Source organism: Rhipicephalus microplus, chromosome 10 (genome assembly GCF_043290135.1).
Source record: "Rhipicephalus microplus isolate Deutch F79 chromosome 10, USDA_Rmic, whole genome shotgun sequence".
NCBI classification, from domain to species: Eukaryota; Metazoa; Arthropoda; class Arachnida; order Ixodida; family Ixodidae; genus Rhipicephalus; species Rhipicephalus microplus.
In genome coordinates, this window is record NC_134709.1 from 86,367,498 (window position 1) to 86,387,451 (window position 19,954).

Genomic DNA, 19,954 nt, shown 5'->3' on the forward strand with positions numbered 1-19,954 from the left:
CGAAGCTGAGTTTCTTTTGTTTTGCTTATTTTGTGCCGCTCTTATAATGCGAGTTACGAAACGCACGTGCCCTTTCTCTCCCTTATCTGTCTTTAGAAGGAAGCAAAGCTGCCCGGACGAGCTGGCCTGACTGCGCCCGGATTAAAAAAAAAAAAAAACGCTTCGGCGTGCAAACAATAAAATACTGATAATAACATCGCTGCTGGTCTTCTCTGGAAGATATATAATACGGGACGCGCTTTGTTCAGCGCGAACCCTCGAACAATCGAACAAACAAAGAACTTTCTCGCTGTGCGCTATAGGCCTAACCTTAATTCTCAGTTGCGGCTTTCCACCTCGTCACCGCAGCAGCAGACGACAGGGAACAGGAAGAAATGTGGGTGGAGTAGCAGACGACGACGAGGAAACAAACGAAGTATAGGCGAAGGTACAGTGGGTGCGTGCCACTCACGGGCGATGGCTTTAACAGCTAGCTCAAACAGAGCACGCCCACGTTAGGTTTGTGGCGTGGCCGGCGTATTTGATGCTGCCGGCGGGCTGCAAAAGGGGCCACGACGTCCATCTTCTTTTCTTACTTTCTTCACGCCCTGTCATTTCTGTCAGGCGAAAGTGGCGGGCCGCGCCGTATACGCTCATCCGGGCAAGGTGGCGCGTTGAAGCTAAACCTCAGTTACGAGGTCGACCTGCGAGGAATGGTTTCGGTTCCGTTTTGCTGACCTCTTCCGAGGCTGGTGCGGAGGCGGATGTGCCTTTGATTACATGTCGCACGTCCTGAGCAATGCTTATAGAACGGTTCAACCAGCGTATTGCACCGCGCCTCGACTGCATGGGCACAGAATGTATAAATGTATACAAAGATCCGTACCGGCACCCCTCTCATATATCCATGCGCATAGTTCTCCAGTAGGAAGAGGGGCAACCCCCACGCCCTTGGTTGAGTCCGTAAGAAAACAAAATTCCACCATGGACTCAAAAACCAAATTGAAGTGCGATTATGAGCTTCTCACAGCGGCTTGCCGTTGGTACCTGACGTTCCGGGAGTGAAAATGAGGAGTTAGCAGCCTTCTGAATTAAATTTAGAACATATACTTGGGCGCGTTTCTAATGCTGCGTGATCGCACTCAGTAAAGATTTATGCTCCTCCTCCGTGGTCGTACTTCCGAGCGCAAAACATTCAGGATACACAAGAAGAGGTAAACGAGACGAGCGCTTTTGTGTTGTGTGTTTTGCGTTTGTACCATTATGAGTCCCTTCAACGTAACATGCCGGGTCTTCGGTTGCCATTTTTAAGAAGCATGCGTAGCCATAACCCTGCTCATTTCATGAAAAAATCTTTCAAGCGCGATGTATTGACATTTAGACGGCTTTATTTTTTCTTCCTTTTGTTCTCCTGCGCAGCTGTACCGCGAGGAACCGGGAACAGGCCGCGTCTACGTGGCCCTCTCTTCCGATTCGACCTGCGCCACGCAGCTGACGTCAGCCACGAGCGGCTACGAGTCGCTCGTTCTCACACCAGGTGAGGCCTGCATTCAGAACCACCTGTGGGGAATTGTAGCTGAACGCACTAATGTCACGCTGGAAACGTACGTCGCTTTGTCGCGTAGAACTGTGTGTTGGGCGAGTTGGTTAACATCCAAGGGAGTCATAATAGCGTAAGCATGAAACAGAAGACTTAAAGTATAGAGAAGAAAGGAACAGTTAAGACGCTGCTGTTTTTTTTTTCCTCCGTGGGATAGAGATAAAATGTTTTACAGATTTAATTATTGACTAACTGTAAGTTGCATGAATTCGCAGACTCGTTATTGTGAGTGAACTGTCTGTCGTTCGCCGCGTCAGCTGAGGCTGATGTTATAATCGACGTTATAAGCAGTGTCTATGTTTAAGTGGCGTACCTTCACCAAAGCTAAGAACAGTTTTATCTCGTACTCCACGTTCTCTATTGTACGAGAGATGATGTTCCTCTACGCCTGAAAAACCATGACAGGCATGACAGACCAATACGAATGTTCTATTGTACAGATTAAACAGGTGTACGCTGTTTCACCGCTATAGTGTAAATGTTCGGCAGCTGCCGTAATCGAGAACATGTCGGCATTTTAAGCCTCTTCAGCAAGAATTTCTGGTGCAACTTGTAAGAAAACGTGTGCATTACTACCATTAGGCGAACTACAACGAGCTTTCGCTACCAGCGTCCGCAGTACCGGTAGACAGGTACACTGTCGTCCTTTACGAAAGGGAACATGCGAACGCGTGGCCTGCGCTCTGCGGCGGCTGCCTACAGCCCCGTCAACCGAGAAGTGAAGAAAGTACGTTCGCTTTCGGCGTAATCTATGGCCAAGCAAGATAACGAGTCATGACCGGTAGACAAGCGCTGCTATAGATTACGTTTTCTCGAGCGATATCAGGCGATTACTGCAGCTTGCGCCGCGGTTGCTCACAACGTTTGATATGTTGGCAGTGAACTACGCATTACAGGCGTGAGCCGAGATAGAGTGCTATCTATAGCTGCAGGCCATAACTCTTTTTTTTTTCTTCTTTGGCAACAAATGACGCTGAAAGCGAACGTGTTTTCTTTTGCTGTCAGTTGGTGGTGCTGTAGGCAGCCGTCGCAGAGCACAGGCCACGCGCTGGCGTGTTCCTTTTCATAAAGAATGGCAGTGTACATGGAACATACACCAGTTCACTGGCATAGCCTGGTGAAACAATGCTTTGTGGATTCTCACTGGCGAAAGAAAAAGTACCCACCTGACTGTGTGTTGTCGTTTATTGTATGAGTGTGTGTTATCTTTATTTCGGATGCTTCATAGCCTGAGCCTGTAATAGTCAACCGACCTCACCACCAGGATTAATAGAAGTGTCCCATTGTACCTTTAGTCTTTAGCTAGTGTTCATCTTTTGAGTGTACAAAAACTCGCATGGTCGCGTATGCACTCACATTATACGACTGCAAGGCGAAATCTATCTTCGCTTTCTGCACCTAATGCGGTCCTGCATTGCCTCCAGGATTGGAGGGACCTCAACTGGTTTTACAGGGCTTTTCTGGTCGGCTCACCGTTGACCAATTCACGATATCGTGCCATGACGTCATCACGTCACGCGACGTCACTGTAACGCCGCACATTTTAACAATCTGTGACGGCATGATTATGTCGTAACGTGAACATTTTTGACATCACTTACGCCGACGCAGGACGCTGGTCAGTTTCCGCGTTTGACGAGACTTGTAAGACTTGTGCAAATCGCAAATGACAATGCCACGCACGCGTGCGTACCTGTTGTGGCCGGTCCAAGGTGATGCGTGGGACCACCTGACCTCCTCTCTTCTTCCTTGACCGCGTGACGCAGTGCCCGAGCGTAGCCTGCCGGCCGAGGTGGAGTCTGCCACGTGCCGCTTTCCCGAGTGGAGCCAGGGCCAGTGGGAGCGGGTGCGCGTCGAGGCTGGGACGCTGGTGTTCCGAGACACCGAACGATTCGTCACGCTCACGGCGCGCTGCGTCACACGACAGAACAGCACGCCCAACGACCGGCTGCTCGTCTACGGCGTCACACAGTGGTGAGTGTAGTGTAGCATGCGCCACCGTTTGTGCGAGGCCTCGAGTGTTTTATTTTAACCTAAAACATATGGGCGCCGCCTACTTGGGCTGTAAAGCTGATGTTTCCTTGTTCTTGCATACCGCGACGAGAGTCAATAACGCCATGCGACGTCGTACGCACCGATCCAGCCGCTTTCGTGCATATTCATCCATCGTAAGACTGTTCGTTTAGTTGTTAAAGATGCAAATGACAAAGGTCAACAACCCACTAAGGTGGCACTCAAACCCATCCGCAAAATAGTCTATTTGAGGCGAAAGTGCTCCCAACTAATGCTCGTTATAACTGAGTCATCGTGGGAGTTGAAAATTCGTTTTAAGAGATATTTGGTTAAAAGGGGCACGACAAAAGTACTCCCCAAAGGGTGTAGACTTTTACATTCTAAAAAATAAGTATTCGAGGGTTATTTCTCTCACACACGATTATAGTCCACCTCGCGTACTTTACATGAGTTATCACAGTGGTTCCGGCGTGCGCATTGTAAGCGTGACAAAGCATTCCTGGTAAAAAAGTGACGACAGCCCGGTTTTCGCAAAGCAAAAAAAAAAAACACGAACAAGCTATAGATGACGATTACAGCTGTGTGACGAAAATACTCCCCGAATACTTGATTTTTAACTTTGATTGCCAGACTCCATCTTCTCTGCTATGCTGACACTTTGACGCCATTGCAAAGTTGACTTTATCTGAACACTCTGATCCCTACGATTTATTTCGCGAATGTATTACACATGGCGATACGAGTCGACTTATCCGTGTGATTTCTTCCCAACGCAGCGGCGAGGAGCTCTACTACTGCCTGTGGATGCGGCGCAGATCGCTGAATGTCATGGAGTTTCAGCTGGGTGAGTTCAGCGATCGATAATTATATTTATACAGTCACCATCAATATCGGGCGAAGCCGATTTTCAGTCTCGATTCGAACCGAACTGCGCCGGTTCGCTTTGGTTTCGTTCCTCAGTTTTCCCAATGAACGAACTAATTGCGACTCTAAACTAGTAAAATGTTGGTTGTGCCTATTCACAAAAAAAACCAGTAATAATATGTCAGGGTTCATATTAATACTCCCTATTGTGCCACATCTTTCAACACTCCTGAAGGAATGAGAGTACATGCACCCTCGAAGCTACGGGGTGCGCACTAGAGCCATGCCAAGGAATTTTTTTCGGGGAGTGTTTACGTGTACAACGGCTAACTTTGGCAACTGATGGTCGATCTGAAGGCGTGTAAATACTTTATTATCAACCTAAATGTTAAAGGGGGCGTCAGAACCCCCATAACTCCATCCTCCCTCTGTTACGGTTATGGTGTTCATGCCGCTAAGATCCATTCCACGCACCGGTAAAATACCTGCTTCAACCATTTCTTAGCGAGTCCGATGACGCTTCAAGTGTCAAATTCAGTAACCTTTATTTCAGACTGTCATGAGTATGAATACAGCCGAGAAATCTATTCATAATGACACGGTGCTTGAAAGCTATATATATATATATATATATATATATATGTGTATATATATATATATATATATATATATATATATATATATATATATATATATATATATATATATATATATATATATATATATATATATATATATATATATATATATATATATATATATATATATATATGAGATATAACAGACAGTAATGGCAAGGAATGTACAGGGGAAGATATTAGAACCAATGGAATGTAAATAAGAAGAAATAAGAAAGAAAAGTGGATGAAAAAATTACCAGCTGTGAGCAGGAGAGCATCGAACGCGTTATTCGAAGGTCGTAGGTTCGTTTCCTGCTCACAGCTGGTAATTTTTTCATCCACTTTTCTTTCTTGTTTCTTCTTATTTACATTCCATTGGTTCTAATATCTTCCCCTGTACATTCCTTGCCATTACTGTCTGTTATATCTCATTAATATTGTGTTAAAACACAGAAATACGAGCCCTTAGGTATACACTTCTCTCCCTTATATATATATATATATATATATATATATATATATATATATATATATATATATATATATATATATATATATATATAAGCTCTGCCGCTTGAAAAGAAAGTAAAGATTAAGCATGTATCATTTAGAAAGAAGGTGTTGAGTTTGCGAACAGTTATGGGACGTTAAACCCCACATATCAATCAGTTTGTGAACACCCTTACAGAGCCGTTCGTGCGAGCGCTATGTAGTTGTTGAAGAATCATTCTAACGACCAACATGCGGAGTGATACAGTTGCAATTTTTCTGTTGTTTGCCTATATATGAGGAAGCTATGGAGTGACAAGCTTAGATAACTTGCGGGGCACGTACGATGAAACGCAGTGGACTAACAAGTGACTGCGCTGATAACGACTAACTTCTTAAGGCTGTACTATTAGCCGCTTGCGAAGTAGCCCTTTGTGAAGTAGCACTGACAGTTGGTACACTGTCTTCTTCGTTGCAGGTTCGAATCCCAGTGCCCACCCTTCCGACGCGCTGTGCAGTGACGACCAATTCGCGACCACAACCTGGGTGACGCAAGGAAGTGAGTGCACTGCCACAGAAGCCTTTTGAATGCTGCATATACTTGTGGGCTTGCTCTCTTCTATTTCAGTAAAGGGCAGAACATCACTATAGGGCATGTAGACGAATCTAACAGTAGCGACATTTGCGTTTTGAGTCGGCTTGAAATCTGCCGGTCAGCTAGGGCTCAAAAGGTCATAGTTAGATGGAGAGGAGGTGACGGGCGGGCAGCAGAGTCAGTGGTCAGGAGCTGCGCAAGCTGCAAAAGAAAAAAGCGCAGGTCTTTCCTTTGTAGTCTGTTCAACATATGTTACTAGTAAAAACTAGCTGGTCCGCCATAAAGCTTTGCGGGTCAAGTCAGCTCAATTGCAGTGTAGTGCGTTGCGTAGGTTGACTCAACCCGGTCCATTATAGGTGAGGCACACGCAAAATGTTAGGCCAAATTGACGCCGTGAAAACTAGCGGACAGCGAAAATGTAAACACGCGAGTGTATGCGATTGGCTAGCGAGATCACGTGTGTAGTTATCATCATAATCACAATCACCATCATGATGAGCGCTCATAACGGTGAGGCGGGAAACCTAGCCCTGCGTGACTACGTATGGACAGATGCAGACGGCGCCGCCTCGACTTAGCACAGCTCCGCCCTTAAACTATGTCGCATCGTGCAAGCAATTCGCGAAAACCTTTTGATCGCCTTTTGAGCTGCCTCAGCCTGACGTTTCTTAAATCTCTTTCTGCCAGATGATAGCACACAGTCTGATTGAGCTATGTCCACTCGGCTTTTGAATCGACCTTCTCGAGCATAGTGTTCGTGTACGCGTGACTGAGTGAACTCCGTTTGAAATGGACGTCTTCGTGTGTGCAGGGAGCCAGTCGTCGCTGGCCTCGTGCCCCATCACGGGCGACTACACGGGCGTCATTCCCGGCACCACGGGCCTGTGCGCCCGGGTGGCCTCGGACTGCAACAACCCGGACATCATGTTCTACTCGGTCAGCAGCTGCGACAACAAGACGCACGTCTACGAAGGTAAGACGCGGCGTATGCCATCTCTCTCTTTGACATTTTCCAAAACGGCTCCCTGGGCGCCGCCATAGTCCTTTCTGAGCTGCGCAAATTGCCGTGCCCCCCCCCCCCCCGCCAAAAAATAACATATACTGCCGAGGCTACGGCTCCAGCATTTGTACTACCGCACACAGCCCATCATGATGGCGTTTTTTTTTTTTCTTCTGTGAAAAGGTGTTAGTGAATATTGAGTGAAACTACCATGTGCACAGACAGTGATGCAGCACTGCAAATATAAAAAAAATCACAGCATGTCAACGGAGCGAATGATGATTAGTTGAGCGAAGCGCCCGTCTATGCGTGCGTCTGTTTGTCTGTTTGTACCTGTCTGTCTGATGACGAGCACGAGCCGCCACAGCTGTCCGCACATGCCGCTCCGCTTTGTTCATGCTCCAACAACGATCCGACACGTACGGAGACGATCTAGGAGACTATATATAGTAACTAGAATATTATAGTTCGTTATACAGGAGACTGTGAGAGAACTCAATCCCCACGAACCCAGGCACTAGCACGCGCAGCAGCCAATCGGAGAGTTGTGGTACAGCGCCATCTAGAATATCCTCACTCAACTGCAGTTTGTATGTACTTCTATAAGACAGGGCCATCTATTATACTGTTCGGGAGATACTGCCGGTTACGCCTGTTGTGGGACAAGGGTAGACTAAGAAGAGCTTGGCTCCTAAAAAAAGTCATTTGGGGGAACATTTCTGTTACACAGCTGTAATCGCATGGCACTAATTTCTTCTACTCTCACTGATTGCAGAACGTGAGTACCGTTGCCTTGGCAGCTGGGAGGAAGACGGTGTCACCTACACGTACACTCAGCGTAGGGACATTCCAGGATACCAGTGCTTCGTGAGTACATATTGCCACGCGCGTTTTACATCTATGTGTTCATGTATTTCACTACTTTTAAACCAGATATTCAACAGTCAGTGCAGAAACAGACAAGGGACAATAAAGAAAACAGGCACTTGTCTCTGTTCACAGTAGGCCTAGACTTGTCTCTGTTCACAGTAGGCCTAGTAGACCTCATTAGCCTTGTACGCCTCATGAGGGCATTGAAAGTTGTGCAACATTTCTGCAGATTTATTTGCAATGTCAGTGCCAGCTCTTTATACTCATGGTTTAGCAAAAACTTAAATTCAATGAGTTGGTCATAGCATTTCGGGAACATACCTGTGAATTTAAGTGAATGATATGTAATATACTATGAATGTTCCTCGCTCTATCTACACTGCGTCACTAGTGCATCAGTGCCGTCACATGAAATTTTCCATAATACCAAATATGTATAATAGTCACAACACTTACAATGTTAAACAGATCAGCTTACCTAAGGTTTAGAAGCAAAACATGACCAATGCATTATTTTCTGTGTATGCTTCGTTAAGAGCAGCAGTGCATCATATTGAGACATATCTACCCTCAAACCTCGACATAACAAACCCGGATACATTGAAACACCAGTTATAACAGTGTTAGAAATTAACCCTAATAACAAATTTTTGGATATAATGCACTTCACTTACTTTCGTGCAAGATGCAACATTGTTAGAATGAGGTTTGAGTGTATTGCAATGATGTCACAAATGCTGTACAGTCTCGCAATTATATTATAACTGCATCTTCCTCATTTGGTAAACGAATTTATCACGTTATTTTTTCTTACAAGTGGCACAAGCCATGTGACTCCATGTGATCTGATCATGTAGCTTCAATTAAAGCCATGCTTTTTTCATATTTGACAGTCTGGGAAGATCATACGAAGTGGAGATGAGGCCTACATCAAAGAGGCTGGCGAGAGCTGCTTGAGGGGTGAAGATCCTCTCCTTTACGGGATGAAGATAGCCAAGCAAGGTGAGCATATCATGTTGCCCGAGAAGCTTACGGACTTGAGTAGATATCAGAGTATCGACATTGCATCCTGAAGTATATTAGATCTATGGCCCCATCAGAAGGCCTATTAAGAACTATGAACAGCCTAGCAGACACTATCAAAATCATTAGCGCCATGGTGTTTGGTGCAGGAATTTCAAGGTGGTGTTGCCACCGTTTTCTGTTTTGTGCGTTTTTCTGCTTATCAAGCATCCTGCCGAGACAAGCATGATGATTTTGGAATTGTGAATTAGCAATTTATGAGCATGGGGAAAATCATTTATCACTTGCGTGTTCCGTTTATGTAACTTTGTTTTTAAACTCCTTCTAGCCTCGTGCAACACTGTGCTTCCACCTCGGCCACCTCCTGTCCGGGCGCCCTCAATACCCCCGCGGAAAATCGGGGGTCGCCCGTTGGTACCTCCGCTGCACCCCAACACCCACGACCCGTACTGGTACCGGGCCGAGACGCAAAATCCCAGCACAAAGACCTGGAAGGCTGTCACTGGTAAGAACCTATTTGGCTTGCTCAGAGCCGACAAATTTCACTCATTGTAGTCTTAGAGATGAAACAGGCCCTTGTAGTAAAATAAGGTTGTGCCTATCGGGGCAAAGTTGTATTTGACGTGGAAATAACATTTTCAGTGTCCGATATTTGCCATAAATGCTTACCAGTTTCATTGTAACTCAGCCTGTCACCATAGCTCAATTGGTGGAGCATCCGACATGTTATCCAAAGGATGAACATTCAGACCTTACCTGCAGAGGGTTGTGTTTCCTCCGCTCTAAACTCTTTACATTTATGGTGTAACACTCCTACTAGAGTTAAAGACTTATAATAAGGCCCCCTATGCTTTTCTTGGCTTCATTGTCTGTTGGTTTGATTTGGTTCGACCTGTACTACAGAGTAACAGCAGAGAAGCGATATTGCATTTACGGCAGGGTAGTAAACTGCAGATCTACTTAGTTAACCTGCCAGTCTTTCTCTTAGCTGTATCATTTAAAATCTTACGGGAAAAAAAGGCATTCCAGGATATATTTAGAAAGTACGTACAGGCACCTAATGCCAGGAGTACAAGGCAGAGCCTAGTACACGCAGGTATCAGGAAGCATCGTCTTCCTTTTCATCTTCGACAATGCTTTGTAGTAATATATTCAGTAATTCATCATATCAAAGTTAGGCTTATTGCAATCAGACCTCTTTCCTTTTTTTTATACCGCAGGCAGCACGACTCTCAATTTCAATGCATACTTATCATGTTAGTTGCATTATTTCTACTGTTATATTCAAGTATCTTTATTAAAATAGCAAGTAAAGCTGGATGATTCAATTGAGAAGGCAGTAGAGAAGAGACAAAAACACTAGAATTTGTTGCAGTATATTAATTGCAACAAGAAAAATGTTCTGTACTTATCTTTCCTGATTTAAATAAGCCTGTCAGTTGTTAGTTCGGCACATGTGCTGCATACTTCTAAGCCGGCTTTGTTTCGCTGCTTTTAAAATGAAATCCCGTACATTCGTCGCAATATATATTTTGTAAGTCACGGCTTGCAAAAAACTAGGGCATCAGATACATGCGATTCTAAGCATCTACACTGTTTGGCAGAGCTTGGCATGCATATGCCCAAGATACTGCTTTTTTTCTTTTTTTTCCTTCATTATGCAATGCGCCCTCCTAAATGTTTTTTAAATGACATGTCATCCATGGTTCCGTGGTCATCAACATCAGTGGTGTTGCAATAAGTCAACTGAATTTGGTTAATTGTGTACCACAGGAGCATTCAGCTGTTCAATTCAATAGCCAGCTATAGCAGTCCTAATTTTATAAGAGAGGAATGCAGAAAGTTTGATCAAACTTTCGGTGCATGTTAAAGACCATTACGCTGTCAAATATTAACCTGGAGACTCTCTGTACATCTCGCGATCTTGTACTATTATATTTTGAGGGTTAGAAATTCACCAATATATCTTGATGAATCACATAGGCGTCAGAGGCTCGAACATTACGCTTGGTCATTGTGATGTTTACGGATAACTTAGACTTGAATCGTTTACGCAAACAGTTCACTGTCTCGGCTTTTTTTCTTGTATTATTTGCTGTGGTAACGTAATGGGTAAGGTGCTGCATTGATAAGCTTCAGGACATGGGTTTTATTAGTACCAATGTCAGTGGCACATTTGGGAGATGAAAGTAAAGAACATTGTTCATAATTACTAAACCACAGTCCCCCACAGGGTATCCCTTAAGGTGGTGGAGTTTTTTGTGAAAATTACTAAACTGCGCTACTCCCACTACGGCATGCCTCTTAATTGCATTGTTGTTAAGGCACATTAAACTCAACATTTTAATTTGTTTTCCCGTGTTTTTGCTCACTTCAGGCCGTCCACGCTTGAACGAAATCCCAGGAAGCAGCGTGGGCATTTCCGGAGGAACTCGCATTGCGACAGCGGTATTGTGGACGGCAATTCTCGTGTTCCTGGCCGTGTCAGCCGGGGCCCGGTGAATCTCAAATCTTCTGGTCCGCTGTTTGCACAGCCAGCCCGGTGTACTCCACCGCACACGCTTCGAGAGATGGCGTACTAGTTCCAATCTGTGATAACGACCAAACCTATCGTCTCGCCACGACGCTTCGAGAAACTTTTTTGCTGCGGTGCGAAGTGGAAGCATGGGCCAACTTACTAGAAACCTAAAGGCATTGTCAAACTCGTCTGTGTAGCGAGAGTGGTGGTTTCATCTGTGCATGGCCTGCGGGTGAAAGGATGTGCAAGAGTTCCTCATCAAAACGATGGGGAATGTGTGAGGTGAATGTAACTACCTTGACGGAGCTCAACCCTGCCTCGCTTGTTGCAACAGCAGCAAGAAAATGGAGAGTTCTTGTCGACGCGGTGCTCGCGAGTCGCCTGAGAATCAAAGTACACAGGACGTTGCGGAGTGGCGTCACTTCCGTGTGCCGATACTACTTCGCAGTGCGTGTGATGTCTGCAGTTTCACGAACTCGCAGCTTCAGGCAAGCCCACGGTGAAACAGCTTCACAGTGCATAGCATTTGTGGAGGCAATGCTGAGAAAGTTGCTGCAACGAACATTAGCTTGGATCCAAGGCGGTGTTTTTTCTCTTCCACATCAAAAAAGACGCTTCGTGCTTCACCAAGACAGGAGAGTAAGCAACAAAAAACAAATGCGGACTTCCGAGAGCTTGGAATACACCTAAATACTTTGAGCGAGCTGGACTCGCTTTCGAAGTCTTTTTTTTCCTGTTTGTTCCAACTGTCACTGTTAGTTCTACAGCACCATAGCAAGCAGTGGCTTGCAGAATGATGTGTTTGAAAGTGCCTTCGACAGTGTAGTCATGTTGACAGTGTGAATGTGTAACCTGCGAGCTCGCGAAGTTTTTCCGAGACCTAAATCTCAAGCACAGTGATGCATTCCTTTACTAGCCAAAAAGAGAAGTGGCCTTTGTTCTCGAGTGTACTGTAAGATGTGACCTCCCCTTGTATATGAGAAAAAAAAACTAAAAAAAAAGTGGTGCTTCAAATTCCTTGCTACCATTGAAGAGGATAGTCTTCATGAGATTTGTTAACGAAATGCGCAATGTGCCTCTACTCGACTAACAACAATTTGTCCCAAAGGGAAGCAACAAAAATTATAGGACTTGCACATACTTGTGCTTGTTGACGCTAAATGGTCACACCTGGGAAGTAAAAACAGCGCAAAAATATAGACAAGGGCAGAGGAAGAGACCACCCCGCACTGAACTGCGCTGTTTTTACTTCCCAAGTATGAACTACCAACTAGCCCAACTTTTGCTATTATTGTAAATGGCCACACTTGCCCATGTTCGGCCGTTTGTGTCCCATGTTTCATCTTATAGCTATGTTTCATTGTATTGCCATGCAGAAAAGCCACCTTCAAGGTATTCTTATTTTGTGATTAGTGAAATAAAAGAGTGCTAGTGAGTTTAAAGAATAGTACCGGTCGTATCCAGAAAAAAATGAAGCTCTACAAATTGAGCGAAAAATGTTTTTTTTTTGGTAATTTTGGGACACTTTTTTCTTTTTTAACTGTAGCCAGAAGCTTAATAGGATTTCATGTTTTCAGTATGTTCTTGCTCACAGCCTGTTGTAGTAGCTCAATTTCAGTGGTGCTGTGCAGCCAAGGTCAAGTTTATGGGTTTGAATCCTCAACACTGCGGTTGCCAAACGTGAACAATATGCATGTGTGTAAAGGAAATGAATGCGCGTTCAAAAAATATTTAACCACAAGCCTAATCAACCAACAACAAGCCAACCAATGTTGTGGCCTGCAAGGCAGCTACAAACGCAAGTTTTGATACCAAAGAACAGCTTGGTATGCTGGTACCAACGGCACGTACTATGACAAGCCATTATGGCATAGGTTGCCTTTACAAGGCAACCTCTGTAACAAAGACGTCACTGCGAACTTCGGCTGTGCGACCTACCAAAGTGCTGGCGTGGGCATGACTTGACGAGCGTGCGCGTGTAATCCAAAGTGCAATTTCAACCACACTTGTTTATGCAAAACCTGCACGCCACTTTCAAAGCCAACAGCTACTGAAGAGGTGAAGCAACACTGGAACTGCGAACAATGTCGAGCTTGTCTGCTAATGTGCAGTCGCACAGTGCTTGTATGTTACTTGTGTAGATATGTATGTTTACCGAATTGACTATGTACATAGACTAGCTATTTATGGGCTCGATTCTTAACCATACATCACTTTACAAGAGAGGCAGTACACGTACATTCACCATACAGTTGCCTGTATGGTGAATGGTGAATGCCTGTATGGTGAACATTCACCATACAGTTGCCTAAACGAGGGAGACAGTGTTGGCTATTGAATGAAGACTAATAGTGTAGCAACATATGGGATATTAGGTTGCAAACAACATTGCTCACGAACACTAGTGAGCAATAAACACTTCCTTGCTAAGAAAGAGAAATTAACAACCATCCATTTGTGGCACAAAGCTACAAAAAAAAAATTCAAAAGAGCCGCTTAGTTCCTGAAAAGTTTGTCCTGCTCTGGGGAACCAACATCTTTTCACGGCGGTCGCCCTACCGAATAAGCTAACCAGGAAGCTAACAATGGACAGTGAAAGCAATGCCTGCTTGCTTAAAATATTGTACATAAAGAAAGTATATTAATTTTAGCATTCAATGTGGCTTCATTGCATTGTCGCGAAATGCTACCTCACATCTGACTGGCACCAGCTGGCTGTGACAACTTGGTAATTATTAGTTTCACAGTCTGCTGAGCCACACCACAAGGCCCCGCAGCATCAATTGGCAATGCAATACGCCTACTAAATCCATGTACAATATATCACAATTGCAAAATCATTGAAAGCTTGAAGTTGCAAAGATGGGCATTTTTTTTTTGATGCGTACCCAGCTTCAAAGGTTCCTGATTAAAGCTAAATATTTCGCAGTGTCTGGGCTGCTACGATTTCAATGCTCACAGCCTTGACTTGTGTTGCATTTCTTTCTAATTGCAGTGCTTGATGAATACCGGGCTGGGGATCCAATGTACAAAGCTCCGGGTGCTGCTGTTACACTAAGTTTTGTTTAATGGGATCAGCATACAGTGCAGTCCACTGTTAAAGGGAACACACATCAGTGCAATGACTTTGTGACTGTTTTTTCTTTGGCAAGAGCGTCACATGATGACTCGGGGCTGGTGGCACCAGAATTTAGTTACTACGCACCAGTGTAGTGCACTGGTATAAGTAATCACACATGTAGGTGGAGTGCGCAAGTAATGTGAGAAATGCACACTACCCTATTGAAACATTCTGCATGCCACTCCGATAAGTCTGCATGGTTTCTGTACAATTTTACGGAATATACTATGATTCCGTATACATTTCTCTGTTCCACATATACGGACAACATACAGAATTACTGAATTTCATGAAGAACATTTCAATAGAGTGGACAGTGTTGCCTTTAACAGTGGACTGCACTTTGCATACACACTTGTACCGTAGGCGGTACACCACTGCCTTTGTTATCAATGTTGCCATTTATGACTGTATGCCACTGATGCGTTCCAAGACTCCTCTTGACCTGTGCATATTTATTTTTGTGTGAAAGAACACCCACGTTTTGTGTCAAGTTGACATGCTGTAATTTTTGTATGTACATTTGTTCTACTTTGCAATAATACACAAGGATTACAAACTTTTGAAATCGAGCTTCGACTTGTGTCTGCGTCGACTGAGCCCACCAGCGAGCCCAGTGTACTCTGTGAAACGCTGGAGCACATAAGAGAGGGAGAATGAAGGCTGACAGCCCTCTCCCCCCTAATTTTTGGTGATGCCTCTGCAATGAAATACACTCAACCCTTATTATAACAAAGCTGCATATTATACGGAAGTACGTTTATTATATCTGAATTTGGTTATAAAGGTTTATTCCTAAGACTATATAGCAAGGTTATTTTTAATTTACTCAGCTATAATTATTATTCCACTTCATTCGGGGTCGTTAAATCGAGGTATAAGTATCCATACATGAACTATGCACTTCTGAGCAAGTGATTTAACACGAGAAGACAGTAGTTATTATAACCTTGGCAATGGTAAGTACTGCACAGGAAGAAAAAAAAAAATGGGAACACGACATCACTCAATCAGCCTACACTAGCCTCGCACAATGTTTACTTGAGCTACATTCTATGTTCACCTCCTTTGGGGTGTATCTTGCCAAAATCAACAATTGTCTACAGTGCCTGTGCTTTTCTTTTAAAGAATTCTTGCACCAACTACTTTCTGACGAAGGAATGTTGCGTCATGATTACACAAACACAATTTTATAATCTGGAGGAGGTATTGCATGCATAGCACTAAAGGAAAGGCATTAAAGATGACACATATTGCTTTGTAACAAGGCAAGCCACAAAAGATGCGAGCGTTTTTTCTTTCGCATCGCTAGTTGTCAGGCACACCAGCACAAAAAGTGTGAAGTATAAGTTGACAGGAGAGATGGATGTATTTGGATACCTGACATCCGGGCATACAACCAGCTACCTCACTGGTTTCCATGCACGGGATGACTTTATAGTGTTTACGTTTGGTAGTTTACTATCCAAGGTTGCACAGAATGAGCTTCAAAGCAGGTTTATGGACTAGACACTAGTGAACCAAATTTGCTACCATTTTGTTGTCACTGCTGCCTTTATTTTTGCATACAAACCTGGAATATGCAAGGGTGGTGCCCTGTCGTTTCAGCACACACACTAGAAAAAAAAATGCAGAGAGGGGGGCCCCCACAAAACAAGCCACACGCAGTATTCACAAGGCGATGCAATAACTTTGTGCGTCATGACAGACAAAGGGTCAACAAATTGAAAAACAAAATGCCACCACATTGCCGTGTATAAGCTGACCTCTGTTAATTTTGTTAAGAGCATTACCTTCTCTAATTACATGGTGCTGACCTGCGCACGAAAAATCATTCAATGGTGGTACATGTCTTGACATGCACATAAAAGTGACTTCACATTTTCCCCGGGTTCCAGATTTGACATGGCTTCAACTCAAAGTTGGCTCAGGAGTCTGTGGCTCTAGACAATCTTTTAGCCAATGACATAGAATAGCCATCTCTCGTCCATGGCATAACTTAATCGTGCAAGAATGCTTGCACTGGTGTGGAAGCACGTCCTGGTGCTTTCAACAACGAAAGTGTTTTTGACATGGATTGGCATCGCTCACATGGAAGGCAATACTATTGTCAGGAAGAGAAGAAAGCATCTGTCTGAGAAAGCTGCGATAAGCTTTACAAATTGATACCTATAAAGATTGAGTTAAAGGTGTACAATATACTACGGTACGCAAAGTGCTCAAAGCACTTCATTTACACGACAATAGAGCAAAGACAGTGACAACTATGGTGTTGTCGGTAAAATCAGCAAAGGAGGTTGATGTCTAATAGTTACACTGAGTATAGTGATAATACCTGTGGCATTATCAGATTGAAAATTAGATTCACCGTGACTCCACTTCTCAAACATTTTCTTGCCTTTCGAGGTGTCTTATATTCAAAATAAACTTATACACAGCAGTATATGGCGCACATAATGTGCATAACACAAGCTTTCACAGCATCAACATGACATTTTTTTTTCTCCCAACAGCAGCTGTTGACAAGTGTTGCATTGATCACTGGGCACAGCCGCGTATGGGCTATAAAAACACGCTAAAAGTGAACAAACATTTCTCAGAAAACAAGCTGACAACAGCTCCAAGACATCACAGATTTCAATTCCTCAGAGTAACCTTGAGTTACGAAAGTAGTAACCGATGGCAAAACAAACTGCAACCCAGCTCGGGTTCAGGTCATAAAATTCTGCCATATATGCGTGCAGGGGCCTGGTCGCAATTGTGCCCTCTAAAAACGCAGAATTGAGACGCACATTCACAACTAAAAAAAAGGGCAGAGACTTTCATACAAGAAGCCTGACCTCAATTGCAAACATATGTGAACACAGTGTATCGGGAAGAGACTCGCGTCCATACTGGACTCAAAACTATAGTTCTACTACACAGCAAGTGCTGTCATTACGGCAACAAGTACACACTAAATCGTGATCTACGTCTCATTGAATCGTGCAAACATGCTGTGTAGGCACAAGGAGTATGAATAACTGTAGCACAACCAGTAAATTACATGAGGCAGTCATATCTCAATAAAAGAAATACAGATATACAACAGATTACCAGTTACAATGAATTACCCATTGTAACAAAGCGAACAAAAAATATTCTGGGCAATATATTCTTGTAGCAAACATACTTTTGTAATTAATTTTTGAGGTAACCGATGTCATTTTCGTGTTTGATGTGATTTCGTTATAACGAGGTTTGACTCTATAGACGATTTTGTGTAGGACACGCTGATGCCACGACCTTTGGCTGTTGAACGAATGTTCTACTATTTTTGTAAGCCATGATAAAAATGAATAAGGTCATAAAACATAGTATCCCCTTCCAATCGCTTTTATGCACACATGACTGGCGTAGCACTATTTGTTTAGTTGTTGAAAAATACAAAACTGCAAGACTACAGCCAAATGTGGCGATACCGAAACTTGTCCGTAAAGTAGCCTATATGTGCAATAACACTATCGGTAGTCTCTGAGGTAAATGTGAGAGGACGTGAGAGTAGGGAGAGCTAACAGATGTTGCGAACAGAGTTCACAATATACCGTTAATATAGGGGACAATGGGAGGTACAGTGTTTCCTCCGTTATACATGCAAAAAGTGAGCAAGGTAACATTGCACTTTTCTCGGGCTTTACTGTGTAAACGGCCATGTACATCTGCAGGGTCTACACGTGGATCATACTAGACACTGGCAGGAAAACGCTACTGCCTAATTCATCCCCTCGTTCCTGCAAAGCCACCTAATTACCGTGCAAGCTCTTCAATCATGCTCGTATCTCCGGCATCTAAATCAGTTTTCCCACAAAACCTTCCCGAATGAGCAAATGGCAGAAGCACTTCACTGGTTGGCTTGCCGAAACCCGGTGTTAAGATATGCGTCACAGATACACATACAGCATGGTAGACATATTTCTTATGAAGGAAAGCTGTTGTATACTTCCAAACTGCTAGCACTGACTTACAACATACTAGCCAAACCGTCTCTAACATCTTGCGCGAGTGTTAACCATTCATCTATTCTGTGTCAGGCAAACAGCGTGAAGCGGTAATCACACTGCCAAGACAAATGGCTTGTAGACACTGTCAGAATTAGCCAAATTATCAAAAGTATCAAGCCAGTCATACACTGGCCAGGACCAGAGAGCACATCAGAATCATCTAATCTTCCTAATCAACAAGTGTCCAATATGCAAGCTTTTACTATGCTGAACTTCAGCCTTTAGGTGCTTTAAGGGCTCTTTAAGAATCAGAATTGTGCTACTTCTTGACAGAGGTGCTGAAGAGCACTTTAACGGGACTGAGTATCGACACTGCATGCCACCTTGAACACAACGACATACCAAAATACTGGAAAAAGAAGAGCACATTCAGTGGTGAACTGCGTTGTGCCACCATTGCCAGTTATCCTGGCCATACAGATCATGCAACATTCATGTTGTCTCGCCATAGTTTTGAGACAAAGGTAAAACAGGGACTGTTTCAATCATGCATAAAACGAACACATCATCGTTTTGCAGTCCTTCAGAGACACAAATGCAAAACACTTTCACGGATACTGTACATCGCAGAAATCCATCGCATCAAACGTAAAGGAAAAAAAAAAGGAAGAAAAATGAACTCAACAATTTAACGGATTAACCTATATAAACTGATGAGAAATGTACAATCTTTGTATAAACTCCGCAGGTCTGCGTCCCAAGGCTATGTCCATGTCACGCAGTGCAGCTGAAAAAATGTGACAAAAAGGAGACCCTGGTCTATCGTTGAGCTCACTCCTCCCTAGGATCGTCAATGAGGTCGAATTGCCGAGGCGGGTGACAGGGCGCTCTAAATGCTGCAAGACTCTTCATCGTCCTCTTCTTCCTCGTCGCTGCCGCTGTGTGACGCCTGGAGCAGCAGCTTGTCTCGCACCTCTGCGTCTTCAGGGTACTCGTGTTCCTTCTCGGCGTTTGGGAGGTAGTGAGTGCCGCAGAAGCGCTCAAAGTACTTGCCGACGTCTGGGTGCGGGATGACTTCGGGGCTCATGGAAATTTCCAGGTTTTCTGCAAAGATTGAATAAAAAAGCAAGTTGTTCGCGCAGAAATCCTGTTAAGACCAACATTTCTGGTCTTAACGGGAGTAAATTGTTTCGCACAACAAAGGGTAAAGACATCGCTACAGCGAAAGCCTCCACGGTGAAATGACCTAGGTCTGAAAATGCAGTAAAACCTCAGAAATGTA

General features: G+C 44.0%; 2 protein-coding genes and 1 long non-coding RNA gene across 3 annotated transcripts in view; 1 reads left to right on the top strand and 2 right to left on the bottom strand.

Moving 5' to 3' along the window:
* Positions 1–3,410, bottom strand: part of LOC142774783 (uncharacterized) — an 86,275-nt gene extending 82,865 nt beyond the window's left edge. The window contains exon 1 of the long non-coding RNA XR_012886556.1: positions 3,273–3,410. This is a non-coding gene — a long non-coding RNA (uncharacterized LOC142774783). The remainder of the gene's footprint in view (positions 1–3,272) is intronic.
* LOC119180585 (uncharacterized) overlaps positions 1–15,264 on the top strand; it is a 125,547-nt gene extending 110,283 nt beyond the window's left edge. The window contains exons 7-15 of the mRNA XM_037431693.2: positions 1,399–1,516; positions 3,346–3,553; positions 4,369–4,436; positions 6,044–6,124; positions 6,972–7,133; positions 7,936–8,027; positions 8,924–9,032; positions 9,382–9,558; positions 11,431–15,264. Of these exons, the coding sequence (XP_037287590.2) occupies positions 1,399–1,516; positions 3,346–3,553; positions 4,369–4,436; positions 6,044–6,124; positions 6,972–7,133; positions 7,936–8,027; positions 8,924–9,032; positions 9,382–9,558; positions 11,431–11,555 (1,140 nt within the window). The 3' untranslated portion in view covers positions 11,556–15,264. The remainder of the gene's footprint in view (positions 1–1,398; positions 1,517–3,345; positions 3,554–4,368; positions 4,437–6,043; positions 6,125–6,971; positions 7,134–7,935; positions 8,028–8,923; positions 9,033–9,381; positions 9,559–11,430) is intronic.
* A 963-nt stretch (positions 15,265–16,227) lies between these two features.
* Positions 16,228–19,954, bottom strand: part of LOC119181287 (F-box only protein 21) — a 55,450-nt gene continuing 51,723 nt past the window's right edge. The window contains exon 10 of the mRNA XM_037432490.2: positions 16,228–19,776. Coding sequence (XP_037288387.2) covers positions 19,562–19,776 — 215 coding nt within the window. The 3' untranslated portion in view covers positions 16,228–19,561. The remainder of the gene's footprint in view (positions 19,777–19,954) is intronic.